Source organism: Mobula hypostoma, chromosome 25 (genome assembly GCF_963921235.1).
Source record: "Mobula hypostoma chromosome 25, sMobHyp1.1, whole genome shotgun sequence".
NCBI classification, from domain to species: Eukaryota; Metazoa; Chordata; class Chondrichthyes; order Myliobatiformes; family Myliobatidae; genus Mobula; species Mobula hypostoma.
The window spans coordinates 5765568-5781497 of record NC_086121.1 but is presented as its reverse complement, the minus strand read 5'-3'; the positions used below and the strand labels follow the sequence as shown (position 1 = coordinate 5781497).

Below are 15930 nucleotides of genomic sequence, written 5' to 3'. Positions count from 1 at the left end.
AGCAAGGTGTTCCGTACAGTCAACTCTTTATTCCTCTCCATAGATGCTGCCTGTCCTGCTCAGCTCCTCCTGTGTTTTGTGTGTGTGTTGCACTTTCTCTGTTCTTTAGCTTTGTTCTGTGGAATTAATTGCCACAGACGGCTATGGAGGCCAAGTCATTGGGTTGATCAGGATTAGAATCAGGTTTATCATCACCAGCTGATGCCATGAGATTTGTTGTAATGCAGCAGCAATACATTGCAATACTGTTGTTGTGTCGTCGAGTCATCGTCAACTCATGGCGACCCTATGGATAGTGTGTATATTACAAAAGTTAAATTAAGTAAAAATAGCGCAGCCAGAGAGAAAAAGAAGTAGTGAGGTAGTGTTCTTGGGTTCAATATCCATTCAGAAATCTAATGGCAGAGGATAAGAAGCTACTCCTGAATTGTTGAGTGTTGGCCTTCATGCTCCTGTACCTTCTCCCTGGTGGTAGCGATGAGAAGTGGTTAATGATGTCAAAGGTTGCAGGGAGAAGGAGGAGAATGAACATCCTTGCCATCACTGAGGTCTCATCACTGGGACGGCAAGCTGCTTACTGTGCACTGTACGGTTCACTGTTTACTGCGCACTGTACGGTTCACTGTTTACTGCGCACTGTACGGTTCACTGTTTACTGCGCACTGTACGGTTCACTGTTTACTGCGCACTGTGCGGTCCACTGTTTACTGTGCACTACGGTTCACTGTTTACTGTGCACTACGGTTCACTGTTTACTGCGCACTGTACGGTTCACTGTTTACTGTGCACTACGGTTCACTGTTTACTGTGCACTGTACGGTTCACTGTTTACTGTGCACTACGGTTCACTGTTTACTGTGCACTGTACGGTTCACTGTTTACTGCGCACTGTACGGTTCACTGTTTACTGCGCACTGTGCGGTCCACTGTTTACTGCGCACTGTGCGGTCCACTGTTTACTGCGCACTGTGCGGTCCACTGTTTACTGCGCACTGTGCGGTCCACTGTTTACTGCGCACTGTACGGTTCACTGTTTACTGCGCACTGTACGGTTCACTGTTTACTGCGCACTGTGCGGTCCACTGTTTACTATGCACTGTACGGTTCACTGTTTACTGCGCACTGTACGGTTCACTGTTTACTGCGCACTACGGTTCACTGTTTACTATGCACTGTACGGTTCACTGTTTACTGCGCACTGTACGGTTCACTGTTTACTGTCTACCTGTTCTGCCTGCTGCATGCATTTTGAATTATATTTGTGGTAATATTTTGTTTTATGTGCTGTGTGTGATATAGGTATTGTGGGTGCAGCCATGGTCAGTAGCAACATAGTTTTGTTTGTATGTATGTGCAGTCAGATGACAATAAACTTGAACTTTAATGGGGTTGACCGGGATAATAAATCAGTCATGATCGAATGGCAGAGCAGACTCAATGGAATGAATGGCCTAATTCTGCTCCTATGTCCCATGGTCTTATTCCGCATTCAGTAATTGCTTTCCCTTGTACTACTTCAGTGCACCGTTATAATGAGCTGATCTGTCTGCAAGACAATTTTTCCATTATATCTCGGTACATGTGACATGTACATTTCCCCATCAGCATGGTACAGAGGTTAGTCCATTGTCCACTGTCCCACCTATCAATCATTTGTTCGTTACGTACCATGTCGTACCATGTTCTTATCAAATTTTTCTACAGAAGTGGTTTGCCATTGTCTTCTTCTGGGCAGTGTCTTTACAAAACGGGTGAACTTAGCCACTATCAATATTCTTCAGAGATTGTCTGCCTGGAGTCAGTGGTCACATAACCAGGACGTGATGTCCACCAGCTGCTCGTACGACCGTCCACCACCTGCTCCCATGGGGGGAGGGGGAGCTGTGAGGAGGTGCTACACCTTGTCCCAGGGTGACCTGCAGGCTGGCGGAGGGAAGGAGTGCCTTACACCTCCTTTGGTAGAGACGTATCTCCACCCTGCCACCTGTCAATAGGGTCGCTGTTAGATGGGGACTTGGGTGAGACACTGGATTGGCTTTCTCTGCCTGGAGAGGCTGTATATTACCCGATGAACCAATGGTCAGCCTCACTACGCTGTACCAATTAAAGTGTTGAGCCAGGTTAAAGCAGGAAGCAAACTGGTGTCCAGCTCTCTTCCCCATGACAGCCAAGATCCCCCAGGTGATCCCGTTCCATCTGCCTGCGTATGACCCATCTCCCTCCCTCCCTCTTACTGCTACCATAGAACAGGAGGTTCAGGAGTCTTGGGTCCCACACTGCCAGTTGTTGCCCTGGAGCCATTGGGCTCCTGTCCAGTTTCACTCACCTCAACACTATCTGACTGTGCAGCCTGTAGACTCACCTACAGGGACCCTTCAGCTTATGTCCGATGTACGGTTGGTTTACTTTTTTATCGTTTGCATAATTTGTGCATTTTCACACACTGGATGTTTGTCGGTCTTTGTCGCGTGTGGTTTTTCGAGTTTCTTTGTTTTGTCGGCCCCTGCAAGAAGATGAATCTTGTATATAGCATCCATGCTTTGATAATGCATTCACTTTGAACTTTGATTATTTCCAGCTCAAACTGTGTGCGTGCGTGCGTGTGTGTGTGTGTGTGTGTGTGTGTGGGGGGGGGGGAAACGTAATCTGGACATGGAAATGTGGGCATTGCCAGGATGTGTCGTGTAACTGGGATTGTTCTGTCAGGTGGTTTAACATGACCTGAACAGAGAGCGAGGCTGCAGAACTAATCATTTGATTTTACTTCCGTATCTGATATTTTTATTATAAATTTGGATACTCACATTATGGGTTTCCTTACGCCTGGCAGAACAAATTCAATCCAATTCAAGTTTAATTGTCATTGAACCATACCTGAATACTCATGAGTACAGCCAAACAAGACAGTGTTACTCCAGGATCAAGGTGCAAAACACAGTACCAACAGTCACACACAGCACAAAGCACACACAAAATAGCAAGCACGAATGGCATCACAATCACGCAATAAAAGAGTCCAAAAACCTGCGCCATCGATCGTCAATCCGTAGTCAACCACAATAGAGCCCGTCTCGCGCAGGGCGAACGCTGGGGTGTAGTACCGACTCCAGCCTGGATGCTGCACCACACTGCCCCTAGTGGACGAACGGATTCAGCCACTTACGCAGTATAGGCTATTGTTACGCAGCTGTGTTGCTCCGCTGACATATCACCACAGATGGGGGAGGCAGCGGGTAAGATGTAGCCACTCTTGATTCAAACTTTCAGCTTTGGAAGCTCCTCAGTGGCTGATGCAGGGCTGAGCTTTGAAAGGTGGTAGGTTATGCTTCATTAGGAGTTTGGGGTTTGGTATGTCACCAAAGACTTTAGCAAACTTCTACCAAACTTCTGCTCTCTTTCACGGAGAGCATCTGCATCACCGTGTGGTATGGAGGGGCCACACTGCACAGGATCAGGAAAAAGATGCAGAGGGTTGTAAACTCAACCAGCTGCATCATGGGCACCAGCCCCCCAGACATCCGGGACACCTTCAAAAGGCAGCATGCATCAGTAAGGACCCCCATCACCCAGGACGTGCCCTCTTCTCATTGCAACCTTTGAACAGATGAACACTACCTCAATGGGAAAAAAGTACGGTTGACATTTTGGGCCGGCAGGACTACAGAAAAGAAGATGAGGAGTAGATATGAAAGGCGGGGGAGGGGAGAGAGAAACACAAGGTGACAGGTGAAACTGGGAGGTGGAGGGATGAAGTAAAGAGCTGGGAAGTTGATTGGTGAAAGAGATACAGGGCTGGAGAAGGGTGAGTCCGATAGGATAGAACAGAAAGCAATGGAAGAAAGAAAATGGGGGAGGAGCACCAGAGGGAGGTGATGGGCAGGTGAGGAGATAAAGTAAGAGAGAGAAAAGGGGGTGGGAGACGGGGAATGGTGAAGGATGGGTGGGGGGGTGCATTACTGGAAGTTTGAGAAATCGATGCTCGTGCCATCAGGTTGGAAGCTGCCCAGATGGAATATAACCTGAGTGTGGCCTCATTTCTCCAGTCCTGCTGAACGGTCTCGGCCTAAAATGTCAACTGTACCTTTTTCCATAGATGCTGCCTGGCCTTCTGAGTTCCTCCAACATTTTGTCTGTGTTGCTTGGACTTCCAGCATCTGCAGATTTTCTCTTGTTTCTGAATGCTACCTCACTACTTTTTATTTATATTTTTGCACTAGTTATTTAACTATTTCATATATACACTTAATGTAACTCTCATTTTTTTCTATGATTACGTATTGCATTTTACTGCTGCTGCAAGGACAATAAATTTCACGACACATGCCGGTGATATTAAACCTGATACTGATTGTCATTATGACCATCAAGGAGAAGGTGCAGGAGTCTGAAGATACACACTGAATACTTTAGGAACAGCTTCTTACCTTCTGCCATCAGATTCTGAATGGCCCATAAACACTATCTCACCGTTTGCTCTCTTATTGCACGACTTATCATTAAGTATATATATTGTAACTTATAGTCATTTTTATGTATTGCAACAAATTTCATGACATATGACAGTGATATTAAACCTGATTCTGATTCTGACGTAATAGTCAAGGAACCAGTTCCTGGAGTAAGTACTTGGTGGGTGATCTGATTAATTGCCTTCCCTTCGATCTCTGTCTCGGTGGGCTCCCCTCCTGGATTTTGTTATGACGTAGGAGGCCATTCAGTCCATTGAGACGATGCTGGTTCGCAGAGCATTTCACTCAATTCCCATACCCTTCTAATGACCTAATGAAGGTTTATTGACTTGTCTGTCAATATGGCTTTCACCATGATGGGGGGTGTAGTGGACAGAGAAGAAGGCTATCCTGGTTTTGCAGAGGGATCTGCATCAGCTGGAAAAATAAGCTGAAAAACGGTAGATGGAATTTAATGCAGCACAGAAACACGCCCTTCAGCCCTTCTAGTCCATGTTGACCCATTTAAGCAGCCTATTCCCATCGACCTGTACCAGGACTGCAGCTCTCCAGGTACCGATCCAAACTTCTCTTAAACGTTGAAATTGAGCTCATGTGCACCACTCGCATCCACACTCTTTCAACCCTCTGAGTGAACTAGGGGCAACTTACAATCAGTTAACCTTCCAGCGTAATGTTTGGGATGTGCGAGAAAACCAGAGCACCTGGGGGGGTGGGGGGAACCTGTGTGGTGACAGAGAACAGCCAAACCCCAGATCCAATCCGGTGCATGGCAGGGCTGTGGAGATAGCGCTATCGTGCCCCCAAACTCTGCCTCTGTATGCTCCTTGTCTTGCTTTCTGATAAATTAGCAGTGTCCGTAGTGACCCACACATAGGGGGTGGGGGTAGGGGCAGAGAAATTGCCAGGCAACCCTCGATTGGTAGATCCCCAGAGCAAGCAGACTCCGACCTACTCCAGACTGCATGTTTGATTGCAGTGATTGTCTATTACTAGGGAAATGGTCATGATATACACTCAGTGGCCACTTTACACCTGCTCGTAATGTAAACATCTACTCTGCCAATCATGTGGCAGCAACTCACTGCATAAAAGCATGCAGACATGGTCATGAGGTTCAGTTGTTGTTCAGACCAAACATCAGAATGGGGAAGAAATGTGATCTAAGTGACTTCGACTGTGGAGTGATTGCTGGTGCCAGATGCGGTGGTTTGAGTAATTCAGAAACTGAAGATCTCTTGGGATTTTCACGCACAACAGTTTCTAGAGTTTACAGAGAATGGTGTGAGAAACGAAAAAAAAAATCCAGTGAGCGGCAATTCTGTGAGCAAAGTGCCTTGTTAATGAGAGAGGTCAGAGGAGAATGGCCAGACTGGTTCAAGCTGACAGGAAGGCGACAGTAACTCACATATTACAACAGTGGTGTGCAGAAGAGCATCTCTGAATGAACAACGCGTTGATCCTTCAAGTGGATAGGCTACAGCGGCTAAAGATCACAAACATACACTCAGTGGCCCTTCATTAGGTACAGGAGGTAATTAATAACATGGCCACCAAGTGTAGTTGGTAGAAAATTTTAACATGATTTCCTCTTTGTTTCTTTCTGTTTCTCTCTCTGTCTGTCTCTCTGTCTCTGTCTCTCTCTCTGTCTCTCAAAATTGTGAAAAATGCTATGACTAGCAAAAAAAATTGCTCTACGTTTTAAAAATCGCTGTGCATTAAATAATTGCTGTACTTTTCTCTTGCACATTAGCGATGCATGTTGTTGTCGAGACAACAGTTGTTAAGGGTTTTGGCTTGGAGAAGGTTGCAGGCTATTTTAAATATTGATAACGCAGGTCTCCTGTCCCAGTGGAATTTGTGCTGAAAAACAGCCTCGCATACACCTGCTGCCAAGACAGATGTTGTTAATATTTAAGCCCATTTCTGGGCCCCTCTGACAACGGAGAGCTATTTCAGAGTTTGAGTGTTTAGGTGAAATTATAAAACACAAGCTCAGGAACGTCAGTGGTGAAGGGGGCATAGTTTCAACTACTGAGCATAATGTGTTTCCTCCTTGCAGTGATGGGGTGTGGAGTGGTTTGATGGACATTTTGGTCAGCCCGTGCTCAAGGGGGAAGTCAATGGGAGAGGGCTTGCATTTACAAGCACTTAGCATTGTGAAGGAGCAGAGGGATCTTGGGATTCATGCCACAGATCCCTCAAGTTACCACACAAGTTGATAGGTTGGTTAAGAGGGCGTTATGGTGTGGCTCTCATTAGTTTGGGATTGAGTTCAAATGTGTGAAGTACAGAGACTTCTGTGCCTAGCACCATTTTATGGACATACAGTCAATCTTACGTATTTATTGTGTTCTCTATCTTATTGTGGGTTTTTTTGTGCTGCAGTAGATCTGGAGTAACAATTCTCCTTTATGCTCGTGTACTGGAAATGTCAATAAACAATCTTCAATCTTGAATAATGTTACAGCTCTATAAAATCCTGATTAGACCACACTTGGAACATTGTGTTATTATTGGAAGGATGTGGAAGTTTTAGGGAGGGTGCAGAGGAGATTTACCAGGATGCTGCCTGGATTAGAGAGCGTGTCTTATGAGGATAGGCTGAGTGAGCTAGGGCTTTTCTCTGTGGAATGAAGGAGGATGAGAGGTGACCTGTCAGAAGTGTACAAGATGGTGAGAAGCATAGACTGAGTGGGCAGCTTGAGACTTTTTCCTGGGCAGAAGTGACAAATATAGGAGGCATAATTTTAAGGTGTTTGGAGGAAAGATTAGGGCGATGACAGAGGTGCGTTCTTTACACAGAGAGGTGAGTGTGTGGAACGCGCTGTCAGGGGTGGTGGTAGAGGCAGATACATTAGGGACATTTAAGAAACTATTTGATAGGCACATGGTTGATAGAAAAGTGGAGCGTTACGTCAGATGGAAGGGTTAGATTGATCTCAGAGCAGGTTGAAGGTTAACAATTTCACGGGCCAAAGGATCTGTACTGTGCCATAGTATTCTATGTTCTGTGTTCTTCGTAAGATGCCTCCAGTTTAATCTGCCGTACACATGGCCATGGTGTTGTGTGATTGACATGTACTTTAAACTTTGCCCTTTCCAGAATCAGACGCATATTTGTTAGCACTGATTGACATAGTGAAATTTGTTGTTTTGCGGCAGCAGTACAGTGCAGTACATAAAAATTACTAGAGATGACAGTAAGAAATATACAAAAAATAAATAACTAGTACAAAAAGAGAGTGAATACTGAGGTAGTATTCATGGGTTCTTGGACTTGCTTTGAAATCTGATGGCAGAGGGCAGGAAATTGTTCCTAAAATGTTGAGTGTGTGTCTTCAGGCTCCTGTGCCTCCTCCCTGAGGGTAGCAATGAGAGGGCATGTCCTGGGTGGTGAGGGTCCTTAATATGGCCTTCTTGAGGCATTGCAATTTGAAGATGTCCTTAATGGTGGGGAAGATGGTGTCCATGATGGAGCCGGCTGGGTCTGCAACCTTCTGCAGCTCCTTCCGATCCTGTGCAGTGGCCCCTCCATGTCAGACGATGATGTAACCAGTTAGAATGCTCTCCATGGTACCTTTGGAGAGGTATGTGGGAGTCTTTGATGACATACGGAATCTCCTCAAACTGCTGATGAAATGTAACCAGTGGCATGCCTTCTTTGTAACTGCATGCATATATTGGGTCCAGGAGAGATCTTCACACACCCTGGAACTTGAAGCTGCTCACCCTTTCCACTGCTGATATGGGTGGGGGTGTGAAGTGGTAGTATCACAGGAACGTGGGCAGGAGAAGTGTGCAGTTTTAAGATTCCATTTACTACAAAGCATTGCGAAGATTTCTGTGAAGATCATCGGGGTCCCTCTTTCACCCGTCTGACATATTCATCAGGAGTGATGTATATGAAGGGTCCTTAGCATTGTCAATGACCCCTCCCATCTTTGACCCCCTACCGTCAGGCAGGAGGTACCGTAGAATTAGGACAAGAACAGTTCAGATGGAAGCAGCTTCTTCCCCCAGGCTGTAAGTCTGCTGAACTCCCTGCCACCACCCCGGTCTCATCAAGTATGAAGTGCCTGTAGCATTATACTGTTTAATTTTTAACTTGTCTTCTAAAAGCACCTTATGTTAAATACCAATATTCTGGGATACATTTTATTATTTGTTGATGTACTTGTACTGATAGTACTTTATGTGTTGTGCACCTTGGTCCAGAGGAACGATGTTTCCTCTGGCGGTATGCATGTGTACAGCCGAATGACAATGAACTTGATCGAGAGATCGAGCACAGTAACAGGCCCCTCCAGCCCAGTGAGCTCCCGCTGCCCTGTTACGCTCGTGTGCAATGAACTTACAAATCCATATGCCCTTGGGATATGGGAGGAAACCAGAGAACCCGGAGGAAACCCACATAGTTATGGGGTGTACGTACAAACTCCTTACAGACAACAGCGGGAATTGAACCTGGGTTGCTGGTACTGTAATGGTGTTATGTGAACAGCAGTGCTACTCTGCAGCTTAGTAAACGTGTGTGAAGTTACCTGTTGAATTATATTGTTTCTATTATACGACATTAAAAACAATTGGTCTTGCCGAAACCTGTTGGTCTGCCAGCACGTCGTAGTGTCCGTGGAGGAGTGCTGGCGACCGGGGCAGGAGGTGCTGAGGGACGCACTGAAGCTTGGGCTTGGAGGGGAAGGACGACAGTGTAGGGTTCTCCAGCTACTGGAGAGGAAGGAGTCAGGTTGGGCGAGGAAGTCACTCAATTACTGTACTAGTATACCACTCCAGAGGGTCACGTGTGGCAAAGTCCTAGTGCAAGTTCAAGTTCTTAATAGACATGTAGGAACGTAATAGAACGGTATTGAAAGCATTGGCTTTGAATGTAAAGATTGAGAATGGAATGGCGCTGTTTACTCTTGTCAATTTTTTTATGAATAAAGTTTATCTTGATTTTCGAAAATGGAACACGAGTCACTGGTGCTATAATAGGGTTACACCAGATGCTATGCTGCTGAGAAGCTTAAAGAAACGTTTGTTCCTTTGTTATGTGTCTTGTTATATGGCATAGGCAATCATGGTCTTTCCATGACCATGATTGTTCTTGGCAAATCTTTCTACAGAAGCTGTTTACCATTGCCTTCTTCCGGGCAGTGTCTTTACAAGACGGGTGACCCCAGCCATTATCAATACTCTTCAGAGATTGTCTGCCTGGCGTCAGTGGTCACGTAACCAGGACTTGTGATCTGCACCAGCTGCTCATACAACCATCCACCACCTGTTCCCATGGCTTCATGTGACACTATTCGGGGGGCTAAGCAAGAGCTACACCTTGCCCAAGGGTGACCTATAGGCTAGTGGAGGGAAGGAGTGCCTTATACCTCCTGTGGTAGAAACGCATCTCCACCCTGCCACCCAATAACAAAACATAAGGTTGCATAAACTCTTCAGGCTGTATTCTGAGGTTGGATAAGAAAGTCACTGATCCAGAAGATAGCAATGAGTAACCACTGCTGAGATGAAGTTGTTTGGTATAACTCCTTCTGTTCTTGTCTTCCAGAGAAATGACGCACACAAACCCTTTGCTTTCACCCCAGAACGCTCCGCACATTGCTCTCGGACCCCACCTCCGGCCCCCCTTCCTTGGGGTGCACTCATCGCTCTGCCAGACCCCAGGTGAGTGCAAGCAATAACCTGCTTTTGTATCGTTTTAAGTGATCTAATACCTGTCCCATGAGGTGGCTCTGAGGTGCACAGTAAGAGGATTTAGATTTAGAGATTTACTGCTCAGTAGCAGTTTCTTCTGGCCCAACAAACCCACACCCATGTGACCAATTAAACTGTGCAACTTTGGACTGTGGGAGGAAACCAGAGCACCCGGAGGAAACCCATGTGGCCATGGGGAGAATGTACAAACTCCTTATAGACTTCGGTGGGAACTGAGTCCTGACCTTACGACTGCATTATGCCAACCGCTGCTGTGTGATGCCACCCCGAATCTGAATCTGAATTCACTGCAGGTGTCCAGTGACCAACCTTGTGGGAAACGTTTGGTACCTGCGAAGCGGGCAAAAGGTGGGTGGGGGGGGGTGCTTGTGTAGCTGGCAGTCAGGCAGGGGGTGGACTATAAGTGTGGCTTTACACTAACCCTCCCCTTTGGTCACCAATCCCCCAGGTTACAGCTTCCTGCAGCCCGCCCAGGCTGAAATGTTCGCTCGGCAGCAGGAAGTGCTGCGGAAACAGAACCTGGCAAGGTGAGCATTGCGTTTGTACCGACTGTTCACCAGGGCGGGGTTCCCCGGTGAAGCAGTCAACATCATGCACCTAGGTACAGTGAAAATCTTTGACTTGCCCGCCATCAAGACCGATCATTTCACGATGTAAGTACATTGAGACGGGACGAGAGAAGAGCAGTGACAGAATGCAGACAAGTGTTACAGTTACAGAGAAGGTGCGGTGCAGGCAGGCAATTGCAAGTTAAGAGTCCCATCTTATCACGCAACGTGATGTTGAAGAGTCTGATAACAGTGAGGTAGAAGCTGTCCTAGGGCCTGGTGATATGAGCTTTCAGGCTTTTGTATTGTCTGCCTGGTAGGGGAAGGTAGAAGAAGTGGTTTGCTGGCTGTGAGAATAGGCAGAGACCGTGGATGGGAGTGACACATACAAAAGGCTTGCTATTGGGGAATAGCTGGCTAGTTGGTCCCTATTGATTCCTTTAGGTAGTTATAACCCACTACCTATTAAATGCTCTCAACAGTGTGTGTCTCAGACAGCCTTTGACAACCAGGCAACACACACAAAATGCTGGTGGAACGCAGCAGGCCGGGCAGCATCCATAGGAAGTACAGTCGACATTTCGGGCCGAGACCCTCCTGGCCTTCATGTGTGGCTTAGTAACTAAGCTCAGGAAAACTGTTTCTGCTGATAGAAAGGGCAAAGGTTGGTAAATGGTGCCTTAAAACCAGTTGCTTTGGGCAGAGGGGGCTCGTCAGCTCATCTGGGAGAAGGAAAACTCTGATCTCAAACCTCTGCTGACTTGCAGCTACACCCACTCATGGGGAAGGCTTCAGGAGTAAACCCCCAGGGAGAAATCCAGAGCTGGAGTCCCTAAGGCAGTCCTGATCCTACACTTAGTTCAATGCTGACCGGCAACTCCTGCCAAACCGTATCGGTCTCTGCCGTTCCTTTGGATTCATCAGCTGCGTGGTGAGGGGGAGTCTGCTGCCTGAGCAACAGCTTGTTCTCCACATCGTACTGCCCTGGCTTGGGTATCTAGACAACATCCATGGTCAACCCTGACCTTTCGAGGCCTCTCCTGTCCCTAATCCTGGCAAAGGTACAACCTCTGCTCACCATGAGCCTGTTACCCCAGGAGAGAGAGAGCAGCATTAAGGTTTCCAAAACTGCTGAGTAATCTCAGGTGTCATGGAAACCACCCTCGCCCCATGACTCTGTCTACACTTTTCGCTGCCTCGGTAAAGCAGCCAACCTATTCAGGGCCCCGGCCGCCTCAGACATGCTCTGGTCTCCCTCCTCCCATTGAAAGTACTTGTCGCATGTACACTGAAACATACAGGGAAATGTGTTGCGTCGCATCAAACAAAACCGGCAAGGATTGTGCTGGGGAGGAGCCCCCAAATGTCACCGTGCTTCCGGCACCAACAAAGCATGCCCACAACTTACTAACCCTAACCATGCATCTTTGGACTGTGGGAGGAAACTGCAGCACCGGGAGGAAACCTACACGGTCATGGGGGAAATGTACAAACTCCTTTACTCTTATCATTGTTGAATGTTGCGCCCTGGCTAACACACCACAGCAAATTCCTAATCCTTGTACTTTAAATGTATATACAAGTGATTAAAGTTGATCCTTAGTCCTTTGCACCTTGTTATTTACCTGCACTGCACTTTCTCTGTAGCTATTCTGAATGCTGATATTGTTTCACACTTAGTGTTATTCAACCATACATGTAGACAGCTAAACAAAACATTCAGGACCAAGGTGCAAAATACAGTACGCGCAGTCACAAACAGCACCTGTAGTTACGATCCGGCACAGACGGTGGCAAAAGAATATTAAGCACAAGTCCCTGAGTGGCAGGATGTCATAAAGTGCGCAGTGTGTGTCTGTGTGAGGCAGTATAATGTCACCGACCCTATCGTAATAAAACAAGCAGTTGTATAAATTTGAGAAACAACAGCAAGAAAAGATGAGAGGTGGGCAGTGCAGGATGAGGGTGTGTCTGTGAGTTGGGGAATGGGACAGGGCATTCAGACAGGCTCTACGTGAGTGCTGGGTGGTAGCAGGGTGTTAAGAGGTCTCACAGCCTGTTCTGGTCCTTTCCTCATATTACCTCGATGTACGGATGTGATGAAATCTAAATGGATGGCGTGCAAAGCAAAGTTTTGACTGTATCTCGGTAACCGTGCAGAATAAACCAACTTACCAATGGATAACAAGGGGTACATGTGGGTTGTTACCTCTCCGTGTTGTACTGAGACGATGGAGTTTGCATGATCTCCCCAAGACAGGGGTTGCTGCAGGTCTTCAGCATCACGCACAAAATGCTGACAAAACTCAGGCAGCATCAGTGAAGATGAATAAGCAGTCGACGTTTCGGGCTGAAACCCTTCATCAGGACTGGAAAGGAAGGGAGGCAAGACCTTGTATCCCCTTTCTTTCCAGTCTTGGCTTCTGCCCACATCTCTTCCAGTCCTGATAAAGGGTCTCGGCCTGAAATATCAAACGTTTATTCCTCTCCATAGATGCTGCCTGACCTGCTGAGTTCCTCCAGCATTTTGTGGGTGTTGCTCCCCCTGACTGTGGTTTCTTCCCACAACCTAAAGACGTGTTGGTTGATAAGGCAACTGTCGCTGTAAAATAGCCTTAATGTGTGTGGGGGGGGGGGGCGGGTAGCAGAATCCAGAGCGAGGGTGGGGGGGGGGAATTGAGGGGAGAAAGGAGAGAGTGAAAAAAATGGGATGTGTAAAATGGATGGTTGATGGCTAGCACAGTCTCAGTGGGCTGAAGGGCCTATTTCTGTGCTGTATCTCTCTCAGGCTATCTCCGCTGGTGAGATTCAGTCAGAGGGACAGGGAGCCTGTGAGAGTCTCTAATTAATAGAATCGAGAGTGAGAGCTGGGGCCTGGGGCCTGGGGCCAAGGACTGAAGGCCCAGAGGAGGCCTGCCTGTGTGTGCATGTGAGTGGGTGGGTGGGAGAGTCAGGAAGAGGCTTGTTTTGCTGTTGTTTTGTTTTGTGGTTGCTGCTTGTGTTCTGTTGAACATTATAGGCACAGAAACAGCCTCTTTGGCCCATCTAGTCCATGCCTAACTGTTACTCTGCCTAGACCCATTGACCTGCACCCAGACCATAGCCTTACATACCCCTCCCATCCAAACTTCTCTTAAATATTGCAATCAAACATGCATCCACCACTTGTGCTGGCAGTTCTTTCCCCTTAAACAAGCGGTTCCCAGTCTGGGGTCCACAGACCCCTCGGTTAATGGTAAGGGCCCATGGCATAAAAAAGGTTGGGAACCCCTGCCTTAAACATTTCACCTTTCACCCTTAACCCATGACCTCTAGTTCTAGTCTCACCAAACCTCAGTAGGAAAAGCCTGCTTGCATTTACCCTATCTACACCCCTCATAATTCTGCATACTTCTATCAAATCTCCCCTCATTTTCCTACGTTTCAGGGAACAGAGTCCTCACCTGTTTAACCTTTCATTATCACTCAGGTCCTCAAGTCCCGGCAACATCCTTGTAGACCTTCTGTGCACTGATTCCAATTTGATTGATATTTTCCCTGTGGGTAGATGACATGAAATTCACATGCTTGCACACTGCCCCAGCACGTCCTTGGGCCTGTTGGTTGTTAACACAAGCGACGCATTTCGCTGTATGTTTCGATGTACACGTGGTAAATAAATCTGAATTTGAATCATGTTTTCTCACAACAGAAATGTTCCAGTGATCCGATTGGCTCCCGCAAAAGAACAACACTGGTACCAATCTTTCCCATTGACTTACTGCGACATTTTGCGGCGGTAGACATTCTGAGACAAGAAGCCCCTGTTGGAGCAGACTTTGAAAACCTCTCTCTCTCTCTGTTCCTCTCTGCCCAGGCTGGAGATGTCCGCAGAGCTTCTACGGCAGAAGGAGTTTGAGACTCTCCACCGTCAGCGGATTCTGGGGGCCGACCCCCTCTCTCTTCACCCCGGCCTGCCTCCGGACCACCCCGCCCTGCGCAGCGTCCACGACATTCCCGAGGGCCACCCGCTGCGGGAAGAGATCTCCCGCCGGAACGCCATGCTGGTGCTGAGGCACAGCACGGCCCCGCTGCTGTCCCTGAACCACTCCATCCCTGGTGGCGCGCCGCCAAAGGAGCCGGGACGCAAGGGCGCCAGGAAGGCGGCCCACCTCCGGGCGGATGTCCCGTGCGCCGGCGAGTTCAAGGAGCACGGCGAGGGCCGGGGGCGGGATCCTGTCGCCGAGGGCAACGACGAGGAGATGAAGGACTCTGAGAGCGACCTGGAGGGCAGCGACGGCAAGCCGGAGAACCTGAAGGCCGAGTCGGCCGGGTCGACCCATGAATTCAAGGACAAGGACGCGGTGAGGCCCAGTGAGGGCGCCAAGGAGATCCGTGAGCCGGTGGTCAGTCAGAACCCGCCATGCGTCTCTGTGGGAGCCGACTCTCCAAGTCACATCCTGGGCCCTGGCATCAACGAAAGCAAAACAAAGTACCTCCCTCCAGCTCCAGCTCCTCTGCCACAGCCACTTCCATTTGGATTCCCGTACACTGCAAATCCGTACTTCCAAACAGGTAGGAACAATGGGGTTGAAAAATAAAAGCCTGCAGATGATGGAAATCTCACAGAAAAACTGAAATCATTGGAATTAGTTTGTTGTTGTCATGTACACTCAGTTGTCACTATATTACACCGGTACACCTGCTCGTTAATGAAATATCTAATCAGCTAATCATGTGGCAGCATCTCAGTGCATAAAAGCACGCAGACATGGTCAAGAGGTTCAGCTGCTATTCAGAGCAGAATGGGGAAGAAATGTGATCTAAGTGACTTTGTGCGTGGAATGATTGTTGGTGCCAGATGGGGTGGTTTGAGTATCTCAGAAACTGCTGATCACCTGGAATTTTCACTCACAGCAATCTCTAGAGTTTACAGAGAATGGTACGAAAAACAAAAAATGTCCGGTGAGCAGTAGTATTGTGGGCAAAAACGCCTTGTTATTGAGAGGGTTCAGAGAAGAATGGCCAGACTGGTTCATGCTGACAGGAAGGTGACAGTAATTCAACCAAACATAGGTTACAAAAGTGGTGTGTGGAAGAGCTTCTCTGAAAACACAACACAGCAAACCTTAAAGTAGATGGGCAGAAGACCACGAACAGACACCAGTGGCCACTTTATTAGCTACAGGGGGACCTAATAAAAT

The 15930-nt window shown here is 47.6% G+C and overlaps 1 protein-coding gene across 11 annotated transcripts in view; it reads left to right on the top strand.

The window, feature by feature from the left end:
* samd11 (sterile alpha motif domain containing 11) overlaps positions 1 to 15930 on the top strand; it is a 324631-nt gene that overhangs the window by 261292 nt on the left and 47409 nt on the right. For 9 of the 11 annotated variants that reach the window (XM_063032832.1, XM_063032827.1, XM_063032828.1 and 6 more), the window contains 4 exons: positions 10033 to 10148; positions 10648 to 10726; positions 14439 to 14483; positions 14604 to 15301. In XM_063032832.1, the coding sequence (XP_062888902.1) occupies positions 10033 to 10148; positions 10648 to 10726; positions 14439 to 14483; positions 14604 to 15301 (938 nt within the window). The remainder of the gene's footprint in view (positions 1 to 10032; positions 10149 to 10647; positions 10727 to 14438; positions 14484 to 14603; positions 15302 to 15930) is intronic. The other 2 variants (XM_063032829.1, XM_063032826.1) reach the window with 1 other exon arrangement.